At 36.3% G+C, this 24,526-nt stretch overlaps 1 protein-coding gene across 1 annotated transcript; it reads left to right on the top strand.

Moving 5' to 3' along the window:
* LOC111510142 (uncharacterized) lies at positions 1 to 24,309 on the top strand. Its single transcript, XM_074183797.1, has 4 exons — positions 1 to 309; positions 12,317 to 12,600; positions 16,752 to 16,939; positions 23,977 to 24,309. Exons 1-4 carry the CDS (start codon positions 210 to 212, stop codon positions 24,260 to 24,262), a joined length of 858 nt encoding a protein of 285 aa, XP_074039898.1. The 5' UTR covers positions 1 to 209; the 3' UTR covers positions 24,263 to 24,309.
* Positions 24,310 to 24,526: the final 217 nt, after the last annotated feature.

The following is a 24,526-nucleotide window of genomic DNA, read 5'->3' as shown; positions in this document are numbered from 1 at the left end:
CAATGACACTTCGACCTGGTTTCTAAGTAAAGAGTCCTATTATTCTTCTCCGAGTTACATGCGAAAGAGTGAGAGTCGACTCCTTAAAAAATTACGCTCTGATTATTTTTTACAAAGGTATCAGATTGACAGTGTTTGAAGATTGGTTCCAAAGTGTAGATTCGCCTCGATTTCTAACAGTGTCGTGAAAAGTAGATTTTTTACATGACATGTATCTTCAAATGTGGTTATTATTTCTGTGGGCCCTCAGTTTTACAGACGTAATCTGTGGAATCCTGGACGATGAACATATCGTGAATGATTCTCGTGGTGAGTATTTTTGAACAACATACATAATTGTTGTTCTTATTCCCGTTCAATGAAGTAAAAAATGAGAAAGTTAGGAAGAAGTTATTCATTTCAGTTTCTGATTCATTTTTTCAATGGTGCTTGATATCACTTTTCGAAAGTTTCATTAGTAAATATTATTTTTACAATTTTGTGATTTCCTGAATTTCAATTATTTGAAAGAATTATTGACTATTTCAAAAAAATACCTTTGATTATATTAAATAGTTTGTTTGTAATTCTGTCCAATTTCATTCAGTCGTGAAACTAATATTTGGTATTCTAATATTATTCTGGTCTACAAATTTTACGTTATCCACTCATACCCACATCAGTCTAGTTCACAACTGCCTTTCATGTAAAATTTTTTTCTTCGCCTCCGAAAAATATGAACGAGGTGTCATCCGATTCGGAATAGCGTGCAGATGATTTTTGAAAAAATTCAAGTGCTGCCTGCAAAAATTCCAAAAGTTATAAACAATTAACTGAAAAAAAATGTTGTTTGGAGATTCAAAAAGAGGTGGAAATTTTCCAAAATATGACATAACCCCAGGAATTGTAGGACCAATATTTATAAATTTCTTAGAGGTTCGAAAAATTTTTTTTTTCTATCGACAATTTACTTGGGATGAATTTGAAAAGCTTCATTATTTATTAGACAATATTTTCTTTGATATTACTATCGATCCGTTTTCTATGATCAGTAGCTACATAATTTTTTCAATTTGTATTTGTTATTGTTTGAAAAATTGTTATAAACAAATGCGTTGTTTGAGATAGAATGGAAATACTCAGGACTCATTTATTCTTCAAATTGAAAAATGTGGGACGCTCAAAGGAAGGAAGGAAGCAATCCATTACAAAAAATTAACTCCAAACAAAGATGTGTACATCATGGAAAGAATTAACTTTCAGACAATTTAATTGTGCATTGAATAGGTAAACACTGGAAATTTGAATAAGAACAATTTTTTCTGATTACCAAAAAACAAGAAAAATGGTCCGTTGTTAATCAACAAATCCGTTTTTAACCAATGAAAAATATTTTAAGGAAAACAAAATCAATTTGCATCAAACATGTTTGTACCTGTTTGAGGTCGTATATTCAACCCTTTGGGAAAATTATAAATATTGATCACAGAGCCGTGCAAAGCTTATTGTTAAATCATCTAAAAATAGAACGTTTAATGGGTGATTATCAACTGTATTGCCAAATATGCGTCAAACTAACTGACTCTTATAAGACAACAAGTATAGCTGAGACACCAGTCAATCTAATAATAACAATGACTCAACATGACTCAACCTTCGACGGAAGCACCAAACTCTTACGAAAGTTCGAAATAAATGAACACTTCAATCTAGCAGACCACTATTAGTTATAATATTCATGCAGTCATTGTTCACTGTGGTGCTGGCGTTGAATCTGGTCATTATTACGCTTTGGCCAAAGACGAAACGGACTGGCTTAAGTTTGTCGATAGTCATGTCACTAAATATTCTGGCTATATCTTGAATTTATTGGAGCCTCTGGAGACACCCTACATTTTGTTTTATTAAAGAGAGGACCTTGGCAGATCAAGATCTTCAGATGATGTAGTGCTGCAGGTTTTTCCGGGTTTTCCTGCAGCTGAAAAAGCAAATGCGCCACTGGAATCAAACAAGTGCCCCGAAGCGCCTATTAATTATTGTTGTTTAATAATTTGTATTACTTCATATTGTTAAGGTTTTGAGATATTTGCAAAAAACTAAACCCAATTTTTTTCAGTTGATTGTTTATAACTTTTGAAATTTTTGCAAGTGGCACCTGAATTTAAAAAAAAAAAATCTTCACGCTATTCCGAATCAAATGACACTCGAAATGATTGTTTCCGTGGATCTGACGGCAAACCAAAAAAAAAAATTAACGATAACCATGAATAATACTGGAGTTTTTTCCAACACCAAACCTTTATTTTAACACTTTGGCACATATTCCGATCACCAAGTGATCATCTTCAAGAGGAAGATTAAACTGCTCCTTCGAAAGGAAGATTAAACTTCCCCTTGAAGATGATCACTTGGTGATCGAAACACGTGTTGAGGTGTTAAAATAACGGCTTGGTGTTGGGAAAAAATCCAGTTAAAATATGATTGTCTGACAGCCTACTTAATAACATAACTAAAATCACAAATATAACTTTCTCTCCAGAAGACTCATTACATTCTTTGAAGAGAATAATTCAATTTCAGACTGACAATTTGGATTCATAAAAAAATCCAATACTGAGAATGCAATTGATGTTTTTTGGAACAGACAGTCTAGGAATTAGACATGTCATTGAAATGTCAAGGTATGTGATATAATTTCACATAATAATTTGATCGGTATACCATGGGGTCAGTGACGGCTCGTGCATTGGAGAACAGGGGAGGCTAAAGTCATAAAGACTATACACACACAGAAAAGCCCGCCGGAGGCGCGAAAATTTTTTAGGGTACCGCACCAATTTAAAGCAAAATACGTGATATTTGCATAAATGCAAACAAAAATTGTGTATTGCACAAAATTATACGTATAAAACTGACCATTAAAAAAACAAGGAAAACAGGTTGTCTTTGAGTTATTTAATATAAATGAACTGTTCTCAATCAATAAATAATACTTTTCTCTTCCAATATAACAGTTTTGCTACAAATATTTTATAAGCACTAGTACTTAATTATGCTTATAAAAACAGTTCTAAAAGTAAATTTTATTGTCCAGCAAGAACAAACGGGGAGGTGAGAATCGTGTCTTGCCAAACTTGGAAAAATACGCGGCAATCTTTTATGTTGTTGCACGCTTTGCTTAATACTAAATTTAGGGCATGGGCATGACAATGCGTAAAAAGTGCATGAGGAGCTATGGACTTTATTTGAGTTTGTAAACGATTTAAATGGCCGGCTATGACCGCATCCCCATAGTTAATAGGTTTGTGCAATTAAATTTTGCCTAAAGGTATAGGTGTCACACGTGCCTACGGATTAAAAAATTGAACAAATCGTCAGCTGTGCGCCCAGATGAAACATCATGAAAACCCATAAAACGTTCTACCACATTACCATCTTTGACATATCTAAAAGCGATTGAAAGTTGTGACGTACAGGTAATATCGGTAGTGTCATCAATTTCCCATGCAAAAAAAGAAACACTTTCAATCTCCTTGTTTATATTTTCCTTAATAATATATGCCACACTGTATATAAGCTCATTTTGGATGGTTTTTGAGGTGCCCGAAAAAACACTACCGTTTAAAAAATTGCCAAATTATGAATCATATTTGCCCCATAACATTAAAAGTTCCTTGTAATTGCCTCGATTAATAGAATCTTCGGTTTTATCGTGTCCGCGAAAAACTAATTCTTGGGAACCCAAATGAATCGTAATATCGATAAGTCTTTTTAAATTCGACCGATTTTCCCTAACCTGATTATTAAAAGAAATTATGGCCTCTTTTTGAGCTGTATCTAAAGCTGTTGTTATATTTTGTTTGCTAAACAATTCTAATTTACAAGACGAAAATATATGCTCCTTAGATTTAAAATGTCTTTCTAGAACGAGGTAATTTTTTTAAATCGGAGTATCCTATTTTAGATCACGTTTGGTATTCAGTTTGTACGGAAAATAAAACACAGGGCCAACAAAAAAGTTTTTCTCGTTTAATGGAGCCGGTTAACCAATCGCATTTATCGTACCAACTAATATTAAATCCTCGATTTTGTCGATTATCTGACGTTTTAATTGAAATCATATTTGATTGGGGCCTTCCCAGAGTTTTAATAATGTAATTTAATAATGTAAAATTTATTATCATGAGATAAAGACATAAAAACAATCGACTATTTCTTCAGATTTTTTAAATTTTGTCCAACTTATCCATGATAAATGGAAAAAAACTTACCAAAAAGTGAAAACCTGAAAACACCTTGAAATAGAAAAAAGCACTGCTATAATACAATACTGCCTGTTTTATACACAAATAACAAATATTATCAAGAAACACTAAACGATTTACCGAAATATTTTTCAGTCCCGGTCCGTCACGGCATCCCGTCGGAATAATTAAATAAAAAACAAACGCAGTCATACACTAATGGAGACCAACTGGAGGCTAGCCTCCTCTAACGCTATAATTTCTGCAACTAAAATTACAAATCGGGATGTATGTCTACGGTTGGATTGGTATCGCGGATCATGTGATATTTATAGTGGTCGAAGGCTTGGCTCCCTTGCAACGTATGGCATTTATTATTTCGGGTTGATGGTTCATTCGTTATTCGTTCAGGGGCGGTGCGATTGAGGGTTGTTGGTGCAGGATACAGTGTGGTACGTACTATGTAGTGAGTGATAGTGTTTTTTTGGGCATATTATGTATTTATATTTGAAATTAATGGTAAAGTAATGATACCCAAGCATTTTTAGAAAAAATAATCATAATTATTTGTCAATTTTTTTTTAATGTATTGCGATGAATAGCCTTAAATTTTATGTGGAGGCTGAGCCTCCCTTGCCTCCTCTGACGAGCCACCGCTGCATGGGGTTCAAGGGCTACCCTCTAGTAGAAAATAATTTAGAAGTTAAAATATGATTGTCTGACAGCCTACTCAATTACATAACTAAAATTACATATATAACTTTCTCTCCAACATTAGAGAGATAGACTGAGCACATTTCGTTTCTTACAAAAATAATTCTGTTTTTTAAATATTATTTATTGAAAGAAATACTCCCCACTCCCCATAAACATTCCGAAGATATTGAATAATGCACAAGCGGATTCGATTATGGGGTATTAATACGTTCAATACTACACTACACAATCTCCAAACAACACAAACAACTATGAAAAATTATTTTCAAAAAGGAATGGTTTCATACAAAGATACAAAACATATGAAAATTAGAGAACTTTATACTTACCAGACTCTTAAGAGGATCTCAAGATCTTCTATTTCTCTCTCTCTCTCCTGCAAAATAAGAACTATGAAGACAATGAATGTTTCCTGTATGAACGTTTTCATTCTCAATAACAGATGACAGAAATTAGGGAATACACAAATAGTCCTAATATAAACATATCAGTGTCATCTGTAATGATGTGTCTTTGTTTACATCATGAAACATTGCAGAAATTTCTTCTTTATCGCTACTATAGTAGCAAGCCACTACTTGTCATCACAATAAAAAATAGAAACCACTCTTAAGCCAATAAACAAGTTGGTAAAAGAAGTTTAGGCTCTTTCCACGTGTAGAGGTAAGAGAGTGGAAGTTAAGGTACGGGTGTATTGGGGTACACTACGACCTTGCTTTGATCAATATCGAAGTAGGACGATGGTCAGACATGAAGGTAAGGAGATGCAGATTCTGTGTAATGACCACATGCAATTGTGGCCCGTAGCGAGCGAGAATATGAGTTCTTGCCTACAGTCTCAACGATCGTTTTCGTTAAGAATATCTTGAGCATCAAAATATCTGTTTACATCTGAAAACTTGGAGGATGGGGAAAACTGAGAGCTGGCTATTAGTTTTTCCTATTCTTCACATCATTCAATTTGAATTTGGGTACTCTTTCAATACATACTTACAGTCTGCTACGTGTTATGTGCTTGAATCGAAAAACTATTGCTATCAGACGAGGGATACAGTAATAGATACTAGAAGTGTGAGCTGATTTGAACTTCAAGTTTATTGATCACTTTGACAAATTACATTTTTTCATCTGATGAAAGATATTATTTTCAACATCAAACCCGTAATAAAACAATGTCTATAACAATAAATGTTTAACACAAGATTGACATTTTACTTTCATAATATCTTCTTATAATTTATATAAAAAGAAACAGTATCTAGTATAGACTCTTTCACTTCTCCTATTTCACACAATTTCACTGGAACCTAATGAACAATTTGAATATAATAGCTGATGATCTCTTTCACAAATATGTGTACGAGATCGATATCAACTGAATGAGTAAAGTATACATCGTTTGGGCCATCAAAATCAGTTTATTATACTCAGTAGCAAAATTGATCAGTTCATTGAATGTTGGTGGATGAACTTTCTCCGAATTCGCGAATATCGAAATTTTAATAGATACCTACGAGTTTCGTTTGTAGAACATACTTTCGTGAAACATTCTTAATCGGATCCAGAAAAACCAGTAAAAGAGAGGAATATATTATTTAGATTGGAACAATTTTATTTCACAAACGATGATTTTGATGTATCTACTCTTTTGAATGGGAAAATATTAAAAATATGATATTAGAATTTTGTTTTCAATATATTACAATTCTTTTTCATATTTTACTTGAACTAAATCTTTCTCCCAACAATATTTCAATTATTTATATAGTTTATTATATCTAAAGTAATTAAACAGAAAATTCCATTTGTGTCCCTTTCACTTTTAATTAACATAACTAGAAATGCACATTGTAATGACAATACACATCATCCCATATTTCGTAGAAGTCTGAAACTAGTTTTTTTTCTAAATGAATGTAATCTTCGGTAATTTGAATTCGACGTAAATTACCACTTTTGTACAGGCACTGCTCTCGGTGTTCGAAGGATTTTCTTTATGTACTTGTGCATCTTCATGGGAAGTAGAAAGGATTGAAACATGAACTAGTTTGTAACGAAATAGATATTTAGATTTTACAGAAAGACACTTGTAGTACCTAGATAATATATGAACCATTTTGAGATTTTATTGTTACAGAACACTAGAATGAACGTATTGGGTGCCAGACTGACGAAAATATTCTAGTGAGATCATACATGAATCAGGCAACAAGTCTGAATCAACCCTTGGGAAACAATTTTGTATTCATGTTATACAAAAAAAAGTGGTAGTACCCGATTTGATAATAATATTACAACCTAGGCGCAATTATATCATTTCTGCATGATCAAGTAGTTAAAACAGCAAAAGAAGATTTTTCGAAAAGTTGATACCCTTTAAAACCCCAATTCAGTGAACTACATGAAATGAAAAAAAAATTTTGCTCAATTGTATGGACTACCGTACCCAAGAATACCTTGTGGCTGCACTGTTGATTTGATTTGAAATGGTGTGGAAAGTTTGGAGATTTTCCTCTATCGTAGAGAGATCTAGATAGATTTCTTCCGAAAGACAAATATGTATATGAGTTTTGTAGCGGTTTGTATGAATATAAATAGCTAAACCAAGTTGAAAAGGCACTAACCTGATTTATTGAATACCTGCTGCAAATCAATCTGGCAGATCAGAAGCGTTGAGCGTTTGTGGACTGTATGAGTAAGCTGCGAGCACTAGCGATAATTTAGGAAAAGTAAATGAAAAAGAGAACTTCAAAATCGTATATTTCAGTTCTGCGTCCGAAGTAATAGCGGGCTACTTTCGTACATCTGAATTACAAAATTCAGCGGTGATGTTAAAATATATAGATTATTTTCTGATATGTTCGACTCTTTTAAATACATCTAATTTCCCGGCAAATGCCACGTTAGATATCGAATTATATCCAAACTATATCTCACACAGGTTAGTATTGCAGTTGTTGGGGTATCTTGCATAAATGTGTCACAACTGCTAGACTATCTTCTGTGAGATATAATTTTTATATAATTCAAAATCCAGCGTGGTATTTGTCGAGGAAGTAGCTATATTGAGGAGAGTCCAACAAATCTTGCATGTATATCTGTCGGATATAATTCAATATCCATTGTGGTATTTTCTGGGGTACTCCTTCATAAGTACTACTCGATAACGTCTTCAGACACGGTTTGATCTGTGTATACGTCTTTTTGTATGCATGGCTACAAAGTGTTTGTATTCAGATTTAGCGGAACTAGTTTTGTAGGTGCCAGAAAATGAATTTCTAATTTATTCAAACAAGAATAGACAGAATATTTCTTTCAATCCACTAGTCTCTACACATTTTTCAGGTATGACAGAAGCCGGAGTAAAATCAGTTGAAAACCATATTCATTTCGTAGTTTGGGTGCAAATAATGACATTCGAAAAATTCTATACTTTGTTCACTCAAATTGAAGAACTCGCGTCCTTTGTGTCCACCGTGGAATGATCCTAATGACCTGTCAGTTTTGAAACCGCGACATTTTTTGAGTTTGGATTTAACATATTTGAATTTGAACAGATTAAATAGTTGTCATTTATTGAAAAATCTTAAGAAACATTTTTGGAAAAGATGTGATCAATATCTTCAGCGAGGAAGTAAATGGTGGAATATTTGTGATCATGTTTCTTTGGGAACTATGATATTGATTGAAAATGAATAAACCGTACCCAGGAAATGAAATCTTGCACGTATAGAAACATTTTAATATAGAAAAGGTTGTGGTTAAGGGGTTGGCGACGTTCATACAATGAATGGTTTGTTGAAAAGGTGTGTGCTTCACCAATTACCAGTTATATTTAAATTAATCCATGATATTTTGGAGGAGAATGTTTAGTTTTTGCCCACTCTCAACTTAGTACTGGGATATTGAATGAATTTTATGTAATTTTTGTCTATATTTTTTTAATCACTCACCCGGCATATTTAAAAGTATATCCAAGTTGAATTTCGTACAATACTGGGGCTAAGCGCATGCGCTTCCGAGGAACCACCAGTATGAAAGTGGCCCGCTATTACTCCGGACGTAGAATTGAAATATACGATTTTTGAGGTCGCTTTTCCATGTATTTACTTTTCCTGAACTTGATTTTAACTTGGTTTCGCTACATTTTTGTGAGAAGTAATTGGTGTTTGCGAAAGGCTAACTATCAACAAAAATAACGCTGTAAAAATTATTTCAATATCATATTACTGAATTATGAGTGGGCAAAAACTCAATAAGTATGCAACACATCTGTATCTCTGTATCTGTAGAGTAGGGAGGGTGAATGTAAGCCCACAGAACTTAGGCCACATGTGACCTATTCTACATCCTCCCGACGAGTTGTCCTCCTAGGTCATCGTCCATCCTGTCCTTTCCACTTGGAGACTGGTGTCAGTGCAGATTGTTATGTTTTTGCCAGAAATTCCTTTCCTGGTTATTTCTTTTGTGGCAATTGCGATACCACGTAATCCTTAGTGAGGCTTAGTGATCTGGAGTACATTCCACATCCTGAACCTTCTTTGGTTTTTGAGCTGTCTGTATATATGCGTATTGCATTTGTAGCATCTGACTCTGTCTTCTGTTTTATTTGTATTTTGAAGGTTTTATTAAACACAAACCTGAGTTCAATTGCATCATTGGTCGTCTGCAGCAGAGGTTGCACAGTAAGCGCTTCTTGCCATAGGCTCAGCCTCAATTGACCCATTCCTACTTCGAGGAGGTGAAGAAGAGGCAATAAATCGTCATTTCAAAACATCGGATGTGTTTTATGTAAGTGAAATTTTAACCCTTTCCTATACTATATTGTGTAGCAATCCTGTGAATGACATCTGATTCAATTCCGTAATTAATTCCATTGCTGCAGTTGGTGTTGTTTTCATGGCTCCTGTGATGTTTAAACAAGCCAGTTGCTTTTGGATGGCCGTTATATGTAGAACTTTCGGTCACCATGCAATTACTCTTTACGTTAACATAGGTTGCAGTGCAGATCCAGGTGACCACACGGGGTGAAAGACACCATGCGCGTCCCACTGTCCTCTGACATTGCTCATAAACCACATATGCTATTTTTGCTCTACTCTGTAGGTGACAGTTCCATGTCAGCTTCTTGTCGAGGATAGTACCAAGATATTTCTCCTCTTCAGAGAAGTTTAGTTTGCTTTCGAAAATTTCGGGAGGTTTTGAGCTCGATAAACTTCTTTTCCTGGTGGAAAGGACCATCTCAGTCTTCTTGGAATTGATCGACAGTGAGTGTTCCTCACACCATGTTTCTATTAATTTGAGCCCATCCCTGCGCTCTATTGCACAGTGTGTTCACAAATTTTCCGGCCTGCGAGATAACTATGTCATCTGCATATGCAATTGTGTAGAATCCATTATTGTTGAGGTGATTGATCAGGGTATCCAGAACTATGTTCCATAGAAGACTCCTCCCTGTGGACATCCCCTCATGACCAGTCCTCTCACTGTGATGTCTCCTACATTGATACTCATTGCTCTACTAGAGAGCATCTTGAGTATCCATTCTACTACCAGGGGTACATTCGTGGAGTGTAGTTGCTGGGCAATTGTTGGAAAGGTTGTTTTATTAAGCGCTCCCTCAATATCTATGAAAATACTCAGGGTGAATTCTTTGTTGTCCAATGATCTCTCGATTCTGCCAACCACATGGTGAAGGGCCAAATCAGTAGATCTTCCTGAAGTATATGCATACTGATTTTGATAACATGACAAGTGGGTTGTGAACTAGTACTTCATCTCTTATGTACCGCTAACATAGCCTCTCCATAATTTTTAAGAAAAACGATGTGAGACTAATTGGTCGTGGCGATTGGAATGCTTTTGGTAAGGTGTAGTCCACCTACCTGGTTTGGGTATAAATACTACTCGTACTTCTCTTCACTTACTGGGAATATACCTCAGAGCTAGAGGGGCTCTGAATATTCCAACCAGGTACGGCATGAGAATATCCAGTCCCCATTAAAGTAGGGCTGGTCTTATACCGTCAGGTCCTGATGACTTGAAGGGGGAAAAGCCCGATATGGCCCATCTTATCTTGTCCTCGTCAATTACTGCACAAGCAGATTGCCAGTCGTATTGTGAGGGTGTTGTTGGTACTTCCGTCCAGTTCGTCTTTCCAGGAAAGACAGAACCTGGTAAGTGAGTTTCCATAAGAATCTCAGTATTCTCTTAGGTTGGCGGCTTTGTCGCCATTATTCCTCGTCAGGATGCCGATACTCTTATGGTGGTCATTTGAGAGTGCCTTCTGTAGCCTAGAAGCTGGTTGGAAATCTTCGACTGCCTCACAGTAGGCTCTTCAGGCTTCTCTTTGTTTTTGTCTGCAGACTTTTTTGAACTCTCTGAGGATGGCTTGATATATACCCCTGTCCTATTCGAGTCTTGTACGTTTTGCCCTGTTGAAGGTCGTTCTCGCTGTCTTCCTGAGGTGTTCCAGTTCAGGGCACCATGTATTAGTTGTGCCATCTGCTTGAATCATCCTCATCGGACAGGATTCCTTGTAGGCATTGTCCAGTTTGTTTTGAATAGATACCGTGTACCTTTACAGTTCTTCATTATTGCCAGGAGTCAGGACCTCTGTTTCCCGCAGAGCTCCTTTTAAGAGTCGATTGTAGAGAGCTACATCCGTTCTCTTCTTGTCACGGGATTTTACAGTGGTTATGAGATCCTGGCTTACCGTATAGGTCAACCAGCGGTGGTCTGACATAGCAATATGGTCCGAGACTTGCCAGTCCTGGATTCAGTTTGATATTTTGGCTGTCGTTAGCGTGATATCTATTAATGTTTGGCTACGGGCGTTAATAAATGTCGGCTCCGTGCCTCTGCTCAAGATTGTTAGATCTTTCTTAATTATATATTCATATAGGAACTTACCTCGGGCGTTGATATCCTTGCGGCTAACCTTTTTTAAGCTCAACTTGATATACCTAGACGTTATTATAAATCTTAAATAATTCCTCAAAAGATATAATCTATATTGTATCTATACTGTATAATTTTTGGAAAGGGTGGAATATAGCCTTTAGCTAACCCTTTTCCTTTCATGTATGAATGTATTTTCATGCATAATAAACGATATCATTATTGTTATTATTATATAAATACAAATCCAATTTGATAGTTCATTTCTGAAGAGGAACTGTTCTTGAAAAGCCATAAAAAGTAATCTGAAATACTTTGACACTTGGCATTGAGAAAATTGGTTTTTATTCGAAAACATTCATCAAATTGTTTTTTTGAACTTTTCTTTTTGGTAGCTTGAAAATCTTTTTAGAATTGTCTTTAGCGTTTCAGATATTCGATGAAATACATATTTTAACATTATGATCTTGTTTCAGAAAACCTTCCACATCGGGTGAATGATAAACTTATCAGTATTGATTATCCACCTGTCCCAGAAAGCAGTAATTATAATAATATATTCAGTGATGATCGTGGGCGATTCAGTAACCGGTGCTCTGATAGATTAGAAAGAGCTTTAGGGCATATTCGTGAAAGGCAAGCCACCAAACGAAAAAATTTTCATCTTGATGGTTACTCCTTACATCAACAGCTCAGGAGTGCTCCTTTCGATATGTACGTGACAGATATGAATGTTAGATTGCCGTCTACTACAAGCTGGGTAAGAGTTCTTAGATAATGTATGATGATAATAAAAAATGTAAGGATTTGAGTAATCTGTTCTTAGAGGAAAATTGATGATGAACAGGAAATTAAAAACATTCAAATACTATCCGAATTTGATGTGGAGGAGTATCTGACATCTCAGATTTACGCTCGCAATATGAATGAGTAAATGCTAAAAATCATTCATAACTATCTGCCCCAAATAGTGCAAATTCAGAAAAGACGATTTCTCGAAAATTATTCAAAATAATATTGTATATTGTGCAATACTGAACGAAAGAAATTTTTTGTTGTGAAAATTAGAGTTTTCATTGACTTTTTTTGGTATTTTCACTTTCCATAATCTGAAAAAAATTAATAAAAAATGAAAATTGTGAAGGAGAACTTTAAACTGGCGTGGAAGGGACTAACTTTTTAATTCTCCCCGATAAGTTACTGCGTAGATAGGGTCAAACACCTCTGGACCTGTACGTTAAGGAGGTTGCGTTAATGGCCATAGTACTATTGCGCACGGCAGGTGTAAACCTCGAAGTAGGAATGGTTTAGTTGAAGCTGGGCCCATGGCGAAAAATGCTTGCTGCAAGCAACCTCTGCTGCAGGCAACCAGCGATGCAATTGAACCCAGGTTTGTGTTTAATAAACCCTACAAAATACAAATAAAACAGAACACAGAGTCAGATGCTGCAAATTCAATACGAGCAGACGGCTCAAAAACAAAAAAAGGCTCAGGATGTGAAGTGTACCCCAGATCACTAAGCCTAAGGATTAAGTGGGGAAAGGGAAAAATACCAGCGTGGTCCAAACAGAACTGGCTGGTACCTCAATCGCCACAAAAGAAATAACAAGGACAGGAATTTCTGGCAAAAACAGCAGACAGTCTGCACTGACAGCAGACAAGCACTATTGGCCTTGAACAGACAACGTGTTACCTCAGGGTTAGTACTAGAGTGTCACCAAGATTTACCCAAAGCCTCGGTAGATAATAATATTATTTTGAGGTGGGATAAAGGGTATAACTGGAGTAAAGGTAATCGCATTGTCGACTCTTTAGCCAAGGAAGCGGCTGGACTAAGAATCTTAGGATCCAGAATCTTCGACAATTGCGGAACTAGCCAAATGTCACACCCATGCTCAATCCCTAAAGAGATGGGATGAAATCAAAGGATGCAATCTTGCCAGGATCACCCTGGGCGACCCTGGGAAGCTGGCGCCGAAGAAATATTTGGCGATGAACAGGAAAAATCTACGCTCAATAGTAGGATTTCTGACTGGCCACTGTCAACTAAGGAAACACCCCCATAATATGGGGCTAGTGAACACACCTCTATGCAGGATGTGCGAATAGGAAGATGAGACTGTCGGGCATATCCCATGCGAGTGTCCGGAGTTATCATCAATAAGAGAGTGTGTTTGGTGAGTCTTGGCTTACACCGATATAAAGGAGATGTCTCCAAGTGGAAAGGACAGGATGGACGATGACGATACAGATACTGCGTAAATTGAAAGTATTTCTCTATGTTTTTTACCATATGGGACGAAACTGCAGTAACTAACGTTACTGCAGTTTCGTCAAACTTATACAATAAACTTGTTTGAGAATGTCCATATAGGACGAAACTGCAGTAACGTTGATTACAAATAAAAGTGGTAAAAAACACAGAAATTTTCATTTCTCTTTTCATTATGATCTCCCACGACGTAGTAACGGCTACATCCATCAATTTATTGAAAGTATTTCTCACAAAAGAAATGTTTTGTTCATCAATAACTTGTATTATTTGACAATTTTGCCTCTCATAAAATAGCTAAGAAGGTATAGAGATATTTATTCAAATGTTTCGAAGGCTAACTTCTGCCCCGTCTTTGAAATTTAAAATAATCCAATTATACTAGGTGGTTCACTCAATTTTCAAACGCTTTTGACATTTGCTAAGAACGTTCGAAAAAAAGCAAATCAGCGGAAAACGTAAAGTATCTGTACAATTTCTCGTTCTTTTTTTTGAATACTTTTTTGCGAAAAATAATCTGAAATCACGCAGTATCTCATCGGAGTTAACTAAAAAGATGTTTCCTACTAAAATTTTGATATGTTTTTCATTTTGTGATAGGTGAAAATACCCAAAAAAGGTCGATAAAAATGTTTGACAAATTTTGAAGGGTAGGAGGTCTGTTGAGAAAAATTAGGTAAATTTTCATTTTTCTCAAAAAATTTTGATTCGTTCATCAGTTTCTGATTATCCTTCTTCAAAGTGGTCCCCCTGATATAATACACTTGTGCCATCGTTTTTTCCAATTCTCGAAGCAGTTCTGAAATGCACTTTTTGGTATATCCGAGGTCTCTCGACGATTCGGTTATCTCCTCAATCGTCGCAAAACGCCGTCCTTTCATGGGTCTCTTCTCAACCATGAGATCAGGAAAAAGTCGCAGGGGGTCAAATCTGTTATACGGTGGCTGGGGCATAATTACGGGCATCATTATGAACAAGAAATGACGAGTGAGCAGATACATTATCGTGATGTAAAACCCGTTAATTGTTTCTCTACAATATCGGACGTTTTCTTTGTATTACTTCCTGCAAGCGGCGCATAACTTCAAATTAATACTCCTTATTCCCCGTACGTCGATGTGATAAACACTCCTGATGCACTACGCCACGTTAATCGGGGAAAAAAGTGAGCAAAATCCTGACATTTGATCGAACTTGATGTGCTTTTTTTGGTCTTGGCTCTCCTGGGCTCTTCCGTTGGAGCGATTGAACTTCAGTTTCGATGTCATAACCATATACCCATGATTTGTCACCAGTTATGACCCTGTTACGCAAATTTGTATCACCGTTGATATCATTCAACAATTCCTGATCGATGCTCATGCGATGGTTTTTTTGGCATTTTTGGAACGAACTTCGCTGCTACACTTCATGTCCAAAATTTTCGAAAAAATTGCATGGCATGAGCCAATCCATATGCTGGCATCCTCAGCAACTTCTCTAATGACCATTCCACGATTCTCTTCAACAATTTTCTTCACTTTCCCAATATTTTTATCGGTTGTTGATGAGCTGGAGCGTTCAGGGCGAGGGTCGTCATTCTCATCTTTTCGACCTTCTCTGAAAAACTTTCATCATAGAGTACAATCAATGTAGTCTATAATAAAAGCACTGCATGATGTACACTGTGAAATAATCGCTAATCGAATGAAAGTAATCCGCGAAATTTAACATTCATGTCATTTTCTGAAGAGACTTCGTGTATAATATAATTTTGCTTGCAGTTACAGAAAATCATATCTGGTATTTTACTGTTCCAAAAGTAAGCAACAAAAATTGCATTTTTCATTCAAATATTATACCCGATTTGTTTGCTGTTTTATGTCCTATGAAAAAATCACAGGTCATTTGATTTTTCTGGAGTGGAAGTATTTATTTGGCCTGATCAACAAAATCTGGAAAAAAAGGCAAATAATTTCCATAAGTACACATTAAAATTATAACACTCGGAAGAGTAAATCTCCTGATGACGATAACTTGATTGACGAAAGAAGGTATTTGCTTTGAAGAGAATACACTTGTTTCCTCTAGGCCTGAAATAATTGATCCCTCCAAAGTCGAGAATTAGATCAGAACTGTGAAAAGTACTGCAAATGTGGTAAATTTGCGGTGACTTGTGAAATGCAATTTTACTACTACCGCTAAATGACGATGGGCTGAAAAACTACCCAGCAACCAATAATAGAGCATCCATTAATCGATCTGGACTGAAGGGGCTTAGAGTTTTCATATGCCTTGGTTAACGGGGATATGAAAACGTGAACATATTCTCTAGAAGATTTTTCAGAAAATACGTTGAAGCATATTGAATATAACCGTGATTGAATAATTTCATTTGAGAAATATTCTGGGAAATATTGGGAAGCGAGTTTTCAATATAAAAAATACGTTTACAGCTGTATTTCGCAATAATTCAACACTATCACGTGATTGAATTGTGATCGAAGGTAAATTTTCACAATGAGTAATTTCTATAGATGTGCACACTAAAGAAGTATAACACAAATTCAGACAATAAAATATATAATATTTTTTTAACAATACCTATTTTATTTATTTGATAATTTTTTATGTAGAAAATGTTGTTTTCTTCTCATAGGTCAAAGTGGATAAATGTCGATTTCATCCAAAGAACTCTAGCTTAGAAACACGGCTGTCATTTAATGATCTCACCATAAGTGGGAAGGTTAATCTTTTCAACGACGATGATTTACAACGTGGATTCGACAATCGGGAACACGATGATTCCTGTAATATGATTTTGAGACTCAGACGAGCTGGAATTTGGTAAGTTACAATTTACTGAAACGTTCAGAATTAATGCTTGACTTGCTCAGTTTAAAATGCATTTGTTTTTGAATCATTACACATGTATCCGTTAAATCTCTACAAATTCATTAGACACACCTAATCATATAACACTGTGTTTAACAATGAAATTCTCATACTTTCTTTCGAAACAATGACCCAAGCATGGAAAACTGAACAATGGTTTGTTTATATTAGATTCAGTATAATGATTTCTTTTTTTTTGGTAGAGTATTTCAAAATTACAAAATTAGGCTGGCACTTGAAGAATTATATTTATTTTGAATGAATTATATTCAACGAGTACTGCCAAGAGAAAAAAACACTTCACAGGGTGATATCTACATTCATCGACTGTTCGACAGAACAAAATTAATTGCATTTCTGAATTCTCTAAACCGTTTGAGAGGGTAGAAATGGAATAAAAATATAAAATAATTCATATATCATCAAAAATTGACATTGTTATACCTTCAGATTCAGATTATTCCAAGAGGTCGGCTCAACAACATCGACGTCAAGTGTTTTCCAAACTGACTCATAGTACGTACGGTATTTGAACAATCTAGCTGGATTATGGAACGCCGTTTTACTTTTTATTGTCACAAATATTCATGCCTCAATTTATTCACCTAACAATTTATTTGTTTGAATTTAATTTATTCATGCATTTGTTCGACACATTAAAAATGATTGTTCGCAAAATTTGTCTATTTTAAATGACACTTGATTTAAAATGTTACATGAATAAAATTGTCATTTGAATAAAAAAGACTAATGAAGTAACTTGAAGCTTTTATTGATTCCGAAGAAAAATATTGTTTCAGAGTATTGGGAAATGGAACCCCAATTTACTATATATTATGCTGAAAAATAATCTATATAGTTCAACTCAGCAATGAACAAACATTTTTATTCAACAGACAATGGAATGTATTATTCGAGTAAATTCAACAAACGTTTCGATTCCGCATATAATTTTGACCTTTGAATAAAATGTTAGTTATTTATATGACTGTTGAATTATTAAGAAACTTTAAATTCACTTTCTAAAAGTGAGTTTGGGAATAAAATTTCAATGAATATATTTGAATGACTGTCAAAGTTTTCCCATGAAACATTGTTGGTAATAAAAATAGACTTTCGTTGGTCTGAAAATATAGCAAATTAACTTGCCATACTAAATATTTTTCTATGAATAATAAAGATTGTTATATTTCAATTTTATTGAAAGAGTTGAATATTTCCAACATTCACTTTAATGCATTGAATTTAAAATTTGGTTACAACTTTTGTGCAAAACATTCTCAAGCAAGTATTGAATGTCTTGATATAGAAACAGAAGTTAATATCGGACATAGCACTCAAGAAAGTGGCAAACCATAGACACGTGTTTCGGACTTTTGGTCCATCATCATATGGTGCAGTCAAGTGTGAGGATGGGCAACACTTGGCTATCAAAAAATAGAAATACAAATGCACGGAGCCACCAGCAGGAGTCAACCGCACATTTGTGGTTTTAGTTGATAGATCTTGTGTTTACAAGAAAACTATCAAAATCACCACGGAGGTAGCTATAGCTACCTGCGTGACATTCGTGGTGCTGGTGGGGCCAATAGCCAGAAACACGTGTCCGCGGTTTGCCTCCATATTTCTTGAGTGTCATGTCCACGATTTCCTCCTTTTGATTTATATCATACACACTCAATAATATATATATCTGTGTATATATATATATATATATATATATATATATATATATATATATATATATATGATTCTCTTTTCGTTTGAAATAATCGTAACGGAACAATAAACATACGAATTGAAAGAAAATTTTCGGGTGAAATTAATTATTCAAGGACCAACCTATGCTTATATTTTTATGTTATTAGAGACGTTATTTATAGTTAAGAAGAATTGAATGATTATCCAAATATTCCAACCAAAGTTCTTCAAAGAATCAGCTCATTACATCGTTAATGAGAACATAATAACCTGTGACATCAACTTTACGTTCTTCTTCATCGTGATTGTTTTTTTGTTTAGTGCCCAGTGCCCATATATTAGGTATTTAGTTTATGCTTGAATCTTGTACCTAGTCGATTTTCTGGGAAAGGCACCACCTACTATTCCCACAATAGAATCCACAGTGTCTAGTCAGGCGAATTTTGAAACAGCTCAATATCAACAAACGTCTGGACCTGATGAAATGCCCGTTATCGTACTTAAAATGTGCGCAAATGAACTCCACCAGTATTTTGCCGACTTTTCAAACTATCTAACAAGAAAGGGGGTTTTCCTTCTTGTTGGAAGCGTTCAGCCTATTCTCAAAAAGAGCATGGAGAAAGTCGTTAACCACCATATCCTCAAATATTTGGAAGGCTTCAACATCTTCAGCGATCATCAATATGGCTTTCGGAAACAAAGATCAACAGGCGACCTTCTATCGTATGTCACCCATATTTGGAATAACGCAATCGAAAATTATGGAGAATTAAGAGCTGATGCGTTTGATATTTCTAAAGCCTTTGACCGTATGTGGAATGGGGGTTTGTTGGCGAAACTTCGAAGCTATGGCTTATCGGATCATTTTTGTGCAAGTGGCCGTCGATGGATATCTCTCGAATACTTTCACCATCAACGCTGGTGTTCCCCAAGGATCTATATTGTATATCAACGACTTATTGGAAAAAAACCAAGAATTCAAGATATTTGGATTTGCTTTGCTGACGACAGCACACTTGTCTCGTCATTCCATTTGGATTCCAGGACATCGGCTACGGAGCAGGAGGCCGCATATCTTAATGAGGATTTAGAAGTGATTTAGAATTGAGGTTGGAAGTAACCAGATTCAATTCAGTGCCACGAAAACCCAGGCTTCGACTTTCTCCAAAAAGATGAATATCTCCGAACCACATATAACAATTTCAGGACAGATAATTTAGCTTTCTGCTTTGATAAGTTTTCTAGGGGTTGAAACGGGCACAAATATGCCTTGGCACACTCATGTCGCTGGAATTGCAAAGGCTGCTTCTCAAAAGCTTCGAACACTGTTCCAAACCAGAAAACTTTTGATGCTTTATAAGGCTCAGTTCATACCTTCCTTCGAGTATAGATCTCCGCCCCTAAGCATACCCTGAAGTTATTGGATTCCATTCAGAAAACAGCCATCCGCGAACATCACTTGCAAACTTGACGGACTGGAACATCGAAGAAAGGTTGGAGATTTGTGTCTCTTCTATAGAGACTTTCACGGGAGTGTTCGAATGACTTGGCACATTTGATTGTACCAAGAGTGTTACATATCATAAATACGCGACGGACTGAGTCTGCTCATCTTTTTGAGGTTCAACTCAGTACACTGCGAACTTCATTGTTCAAGCATTCTTCCATTTGGAGAACTGCGTTCGTGTGAAATGAACTTCCTGAGAAAGTTTTTCCAAATAGATTTAATCTTCAGCGATTCAAATCCATTGTGAATCGCTGCGATTCAAATCCAATGTGAATCGCTACTTTCGCACAGGATGAGAGGCACACTTTCTAAATTTCAATATCTCCTTCCTTCCTAGACATCATACATTTGAAAACCCTATATTTGCACTTGTTCAGTCCCGGTTATCATACGGGATAATCGGATGAAAAAGAGTGAAAGATTGTTATTTGGTAAATTTTGATACAATTCAAAAGTGGATATTGAAAATAATACTTCTCAAAGGCCGAACATACGCAATTGACAGTGATCTCAGAGATACACAGGTCCCTGACATGAGGCAGTTATTGTGTATGAGTATTCTGAATAATATTCAGTTAACCCCAGCTGATCACTCCTACCAAACATGAAACCGAAATAATTCTTCGATAGCCCTTGGTTGTGAGGAAACTACTGGACAGATACATGCATTTTACTTGGGACCACGAATTTATCAGGAAGTATAACAAAAAAAGTTTTAAGAAAAAAGTTGAAAAATGGATATTACTCATCAAAATATCATTTTTTCATAAACTGGTTGATCGGAATAGTTGAAAACATGAAGAAACGTTTCCTCCCATACACCCCCTAAAAAAAACAAACAAATTGTAATATCATAGCGGCTATGTTCAGAACCTCCCATGTAACACAAATACTTTGATTAACCTATTGTTCTTATTACTCTGTACTATTCTATCACAGTTCATACTAGTTTACACTGTTTTCTAAACATTGGTCATTTTATCACATACAAAAATGTATTTTGCGTTCAACCATCACTAACTATTGTTGCTGAACTACTATGAATATAAACACTATTTCATAATTTTTTCAAGATTATTCTTATATTACTCCTTATGATGGATTTTAAATTTTACCTTACTTCATATGTATTTATTATTAGTAATTATTGTTATTATTTACTAATATGGCTGTATCACGTAGACGATCCTTCTGTTATGCCATTGTTTATTTACTCCTTTTTTATATTCGTGAAGTATGTATAACTTTTATATATATTCGATGAATGAACATTATTACTCTTATTATTATTATTATTTTTCATCGTTGTGTGCGCTGGTCAGGCACTATCCCTTGAAGCCCCGATACATTCGGGAGGGCGCGCCAGTATTATCAACCAATGACCACTCCCCACACCGTGGGGTGAGTGATTATTGGGTCCGAGAATCATGTGCCCTGAGCAAGCGCATTGAGCCAAGAATGACAGCCTTCTGCATCTGTGCGGCTAAGATTTCTGCCTTAGTGCGGCAAGCCGGTATGATTTTAAGATTCGAGAGTAAAGAGGACATCATTCCACCAAGGACTCCAATAATCAGAACAACCATCACGACAGAGTGATCTGGATAGAGTCTGCGGAGTTCGAAGAGAAAATCTCGATATTTTATCCGTTTTTCCTCCTCTTTTCAGACGATATTGGTCTCGCCAGGAGCTGAAAACTCCACGACAAATATCGTTTTGGTTTGGTGGTCGAGAAGAACTACATCAGGCTTATTAGTTTGTATAAACCTGAGGGTGGAGAACGAATAGTTCCAATAAATTTGGCACTTCTCGTCCCCCACAACAGATACAATATCCCCCGGAGCGTAGGGCATACACCGGTGTCTCGTCAATACCGTAAGAGTGCCGTAGATGGTAATATAGCACTCTTAGGGCCGCGTTATGTCAATGGATATAGGCGGAGACCGCATATGCTGGACATACTGATAGCAAGTGCATTAGGGTCTGCACCTTGTGTCAGGAACCTCTATACCCATCACGCGACTGCGGTAGACTAAGGTGTTGAAGACACCATCCTGGTAAGCCATGATGAACCCCTCAGTTTCCGACTACAGCCCACTCGATCTGAGAAAAGCGAACGTTAGGCGCTTTGATAAGCCAAGGTCTCCAATGTTATTGAAGGAGACCCCATGCATTGGCTCATCCTTGTGTCTCCGCAGAAGTAAGGTGATCTATGCGGCTTTTATCTGAGCTTTTTGCTGAACGGGTTCCAACTCGGTGACAAAGTTGTGGTCACCTCGTTCAGAGACGAAAAGTATACCGAGTTCATCAGCTGCTCGGGCAGCTGTCCTAAGGAGAAATACTCCAATTCCTGCTCTCTCATGGTCACGGACCATGCAGAGGAGGGAATCCGAACTCCTGACGAATTTACAGGCTGTATCCAGTCATGTAGACACTCCAAACTCAAAAGTCGACGGCCTCCTTGTTGTCGGGGGAAGTACAACCGTGGAACTGACGATTTGGGATGCAAACTCCTATAGAGATGCATCATTGTTCGGGTCTTTACATCGAGACAGCTCTTGAGTCTACTTCACTACCCCAAACGAGTAGAGTGAGATTGGAACGGCAAGCATATTTTTTGCAGCAATTTTGTTCTTCCCCGACAGTTCCGATGATCAGATCTTTCAAAGTTTGTGCTGATACTTGCTGCGAAGACAGTTTTTCACTGCTGTTATCTCTTGTGAGTGGCGTTGTTCCACCTCGAGGTAAGTATACGTCTCTCCGGCATCCAGATGGTGTAGGATGCTTCCATCTACGAGCTGCACATCCACTCCGTAGTCCCTGCATCGTCCTCTTTTGAGATGGACAATTGCACATTTGTCTATCCCGAATTTCATACCGATAGCATGCGTGTACGCTTCCACCACCCTCAAGGACTGATGGAGATCTTTCTCTCCAGAGGCATGAAGTTCAAGATCATCCATATAAAACAGATGGGTGACCTTGTTCCTCCGGCTTCCGGGAGTGTCACATTTATACCCTCGAGTATTTCTGAGCGCAACGGATAATGGCAATAGTGAGATGCAGAAGAGAAGGGGACTGAGGGAATCACCCTGAAATACACTCCTTCTGAAAGGTGACCCTCCTTGTTTCGACTTTTGCTTGACCAAATGTTATGGTGATGCGAGTTCGCCAAAGTGGTATCAGTTGTTCAATGCATCTCAATATGTTGTCGGGTACCGCAAGGCATCTGAGCAAATGCAAGATGAGCTCAGTCGAAATTGTATCAAATGGCTTACGGTAATCGATCCAGGCCATAGAGAGGTTACGCTTATATTGTATCGAGTCATGCATTTATTATTATTATTATTTGTTCATCTCTCCCTTTCTCTTCTAAAAATTATTCTCTCCTAAAAATGTTCTCCTTTCAATTCAAGCAATTGATAAACAACACAAATAAGTTGTTTTATCCCATTTCATACCATTTCTCAGTTAATTCAATACTAAGAGACCATTTATCTATACTGGATCGTGAAATATTATTGTTTACCTCAGAATTGAAATAAAAGTTGAAGAAGCCGAACTACTGGTTCTAATATTATGTTACTTAGGCAGAGCGACAATTTGGAACTAGTATCGCGTTTCTCTGTCTGTTGCATGCGGTGTTGTTTCGTACCTCGTTCGGTTTGAATGAGAAATCATTTGGGCCAAATCTCCTAATGATATTTTTTGAGATATTGTTTCTTGATGAAACTAGTGGAATATGTTATTTGTGATAATAATTGGAATATTACATTTTTTGTAGGTTTCATACTGAGCCAATACGACGTGAGAGGGGTCATGTCAACGTAAGAACAGATTCTCATTTTGTGGAGCCTGGCTTTATTTCCGTTTATGCTTACGGATGCGAACCAAAACTTCGTGAACACAAACGTAACTATCAAGAAAATGATGAACTCTCAAAAGAAATGGAAGACATTTTTCTTAAGGGTATCAGATCACTATTGACTTCATATTTGCAGAAAGAATTGCAGCCCGCTATTAAAGAAACTCTTATGAGAAATATGGGGTATACTTTATCTTATGGATAACTATGACGGTGTTAATATTTTGATATTAAACTATGTTTTGAACAACATTCTAGAAGTTTTTTCGTTCACTATTAGTTATTAATATTTGATAGGTAGAGTTGGAATCACTGGCATGAAATGAATCTATTGAAAACACATTCTCCACTCCAGAACAAAAATAGTGTCTCCTGATGAGCGTTTTGCTAATCAAGTTAACATCATCAGGATATGACTAATACTAACTATATGGCTATGTTAATGTTCTCATATGCATTTGAACGCACC

The sequence above is a fragment of the Leptinotarsa decemlineata genome, unplaced genomic scaffold (assembly GCF_025532065.1).
Source record: "Leptinotarsa decemlineata unplaced genomic scaffold, Ldec_3_MD MMD2_tig00026345_RagTag_RagTag, whole genome shotgun sequence".
Lineage (NCBI taxonomy): Eukaryota > Metazoa > Arthropoda > Insecta > Coleoptera > Chrysomelidae > Leptinotarsa > Leptinotarsa decemlineata.
Note: the sequence above shows the minus strand (reverse complement) of the source record. Positions and strands in the feature narration are given on the sequence as shown.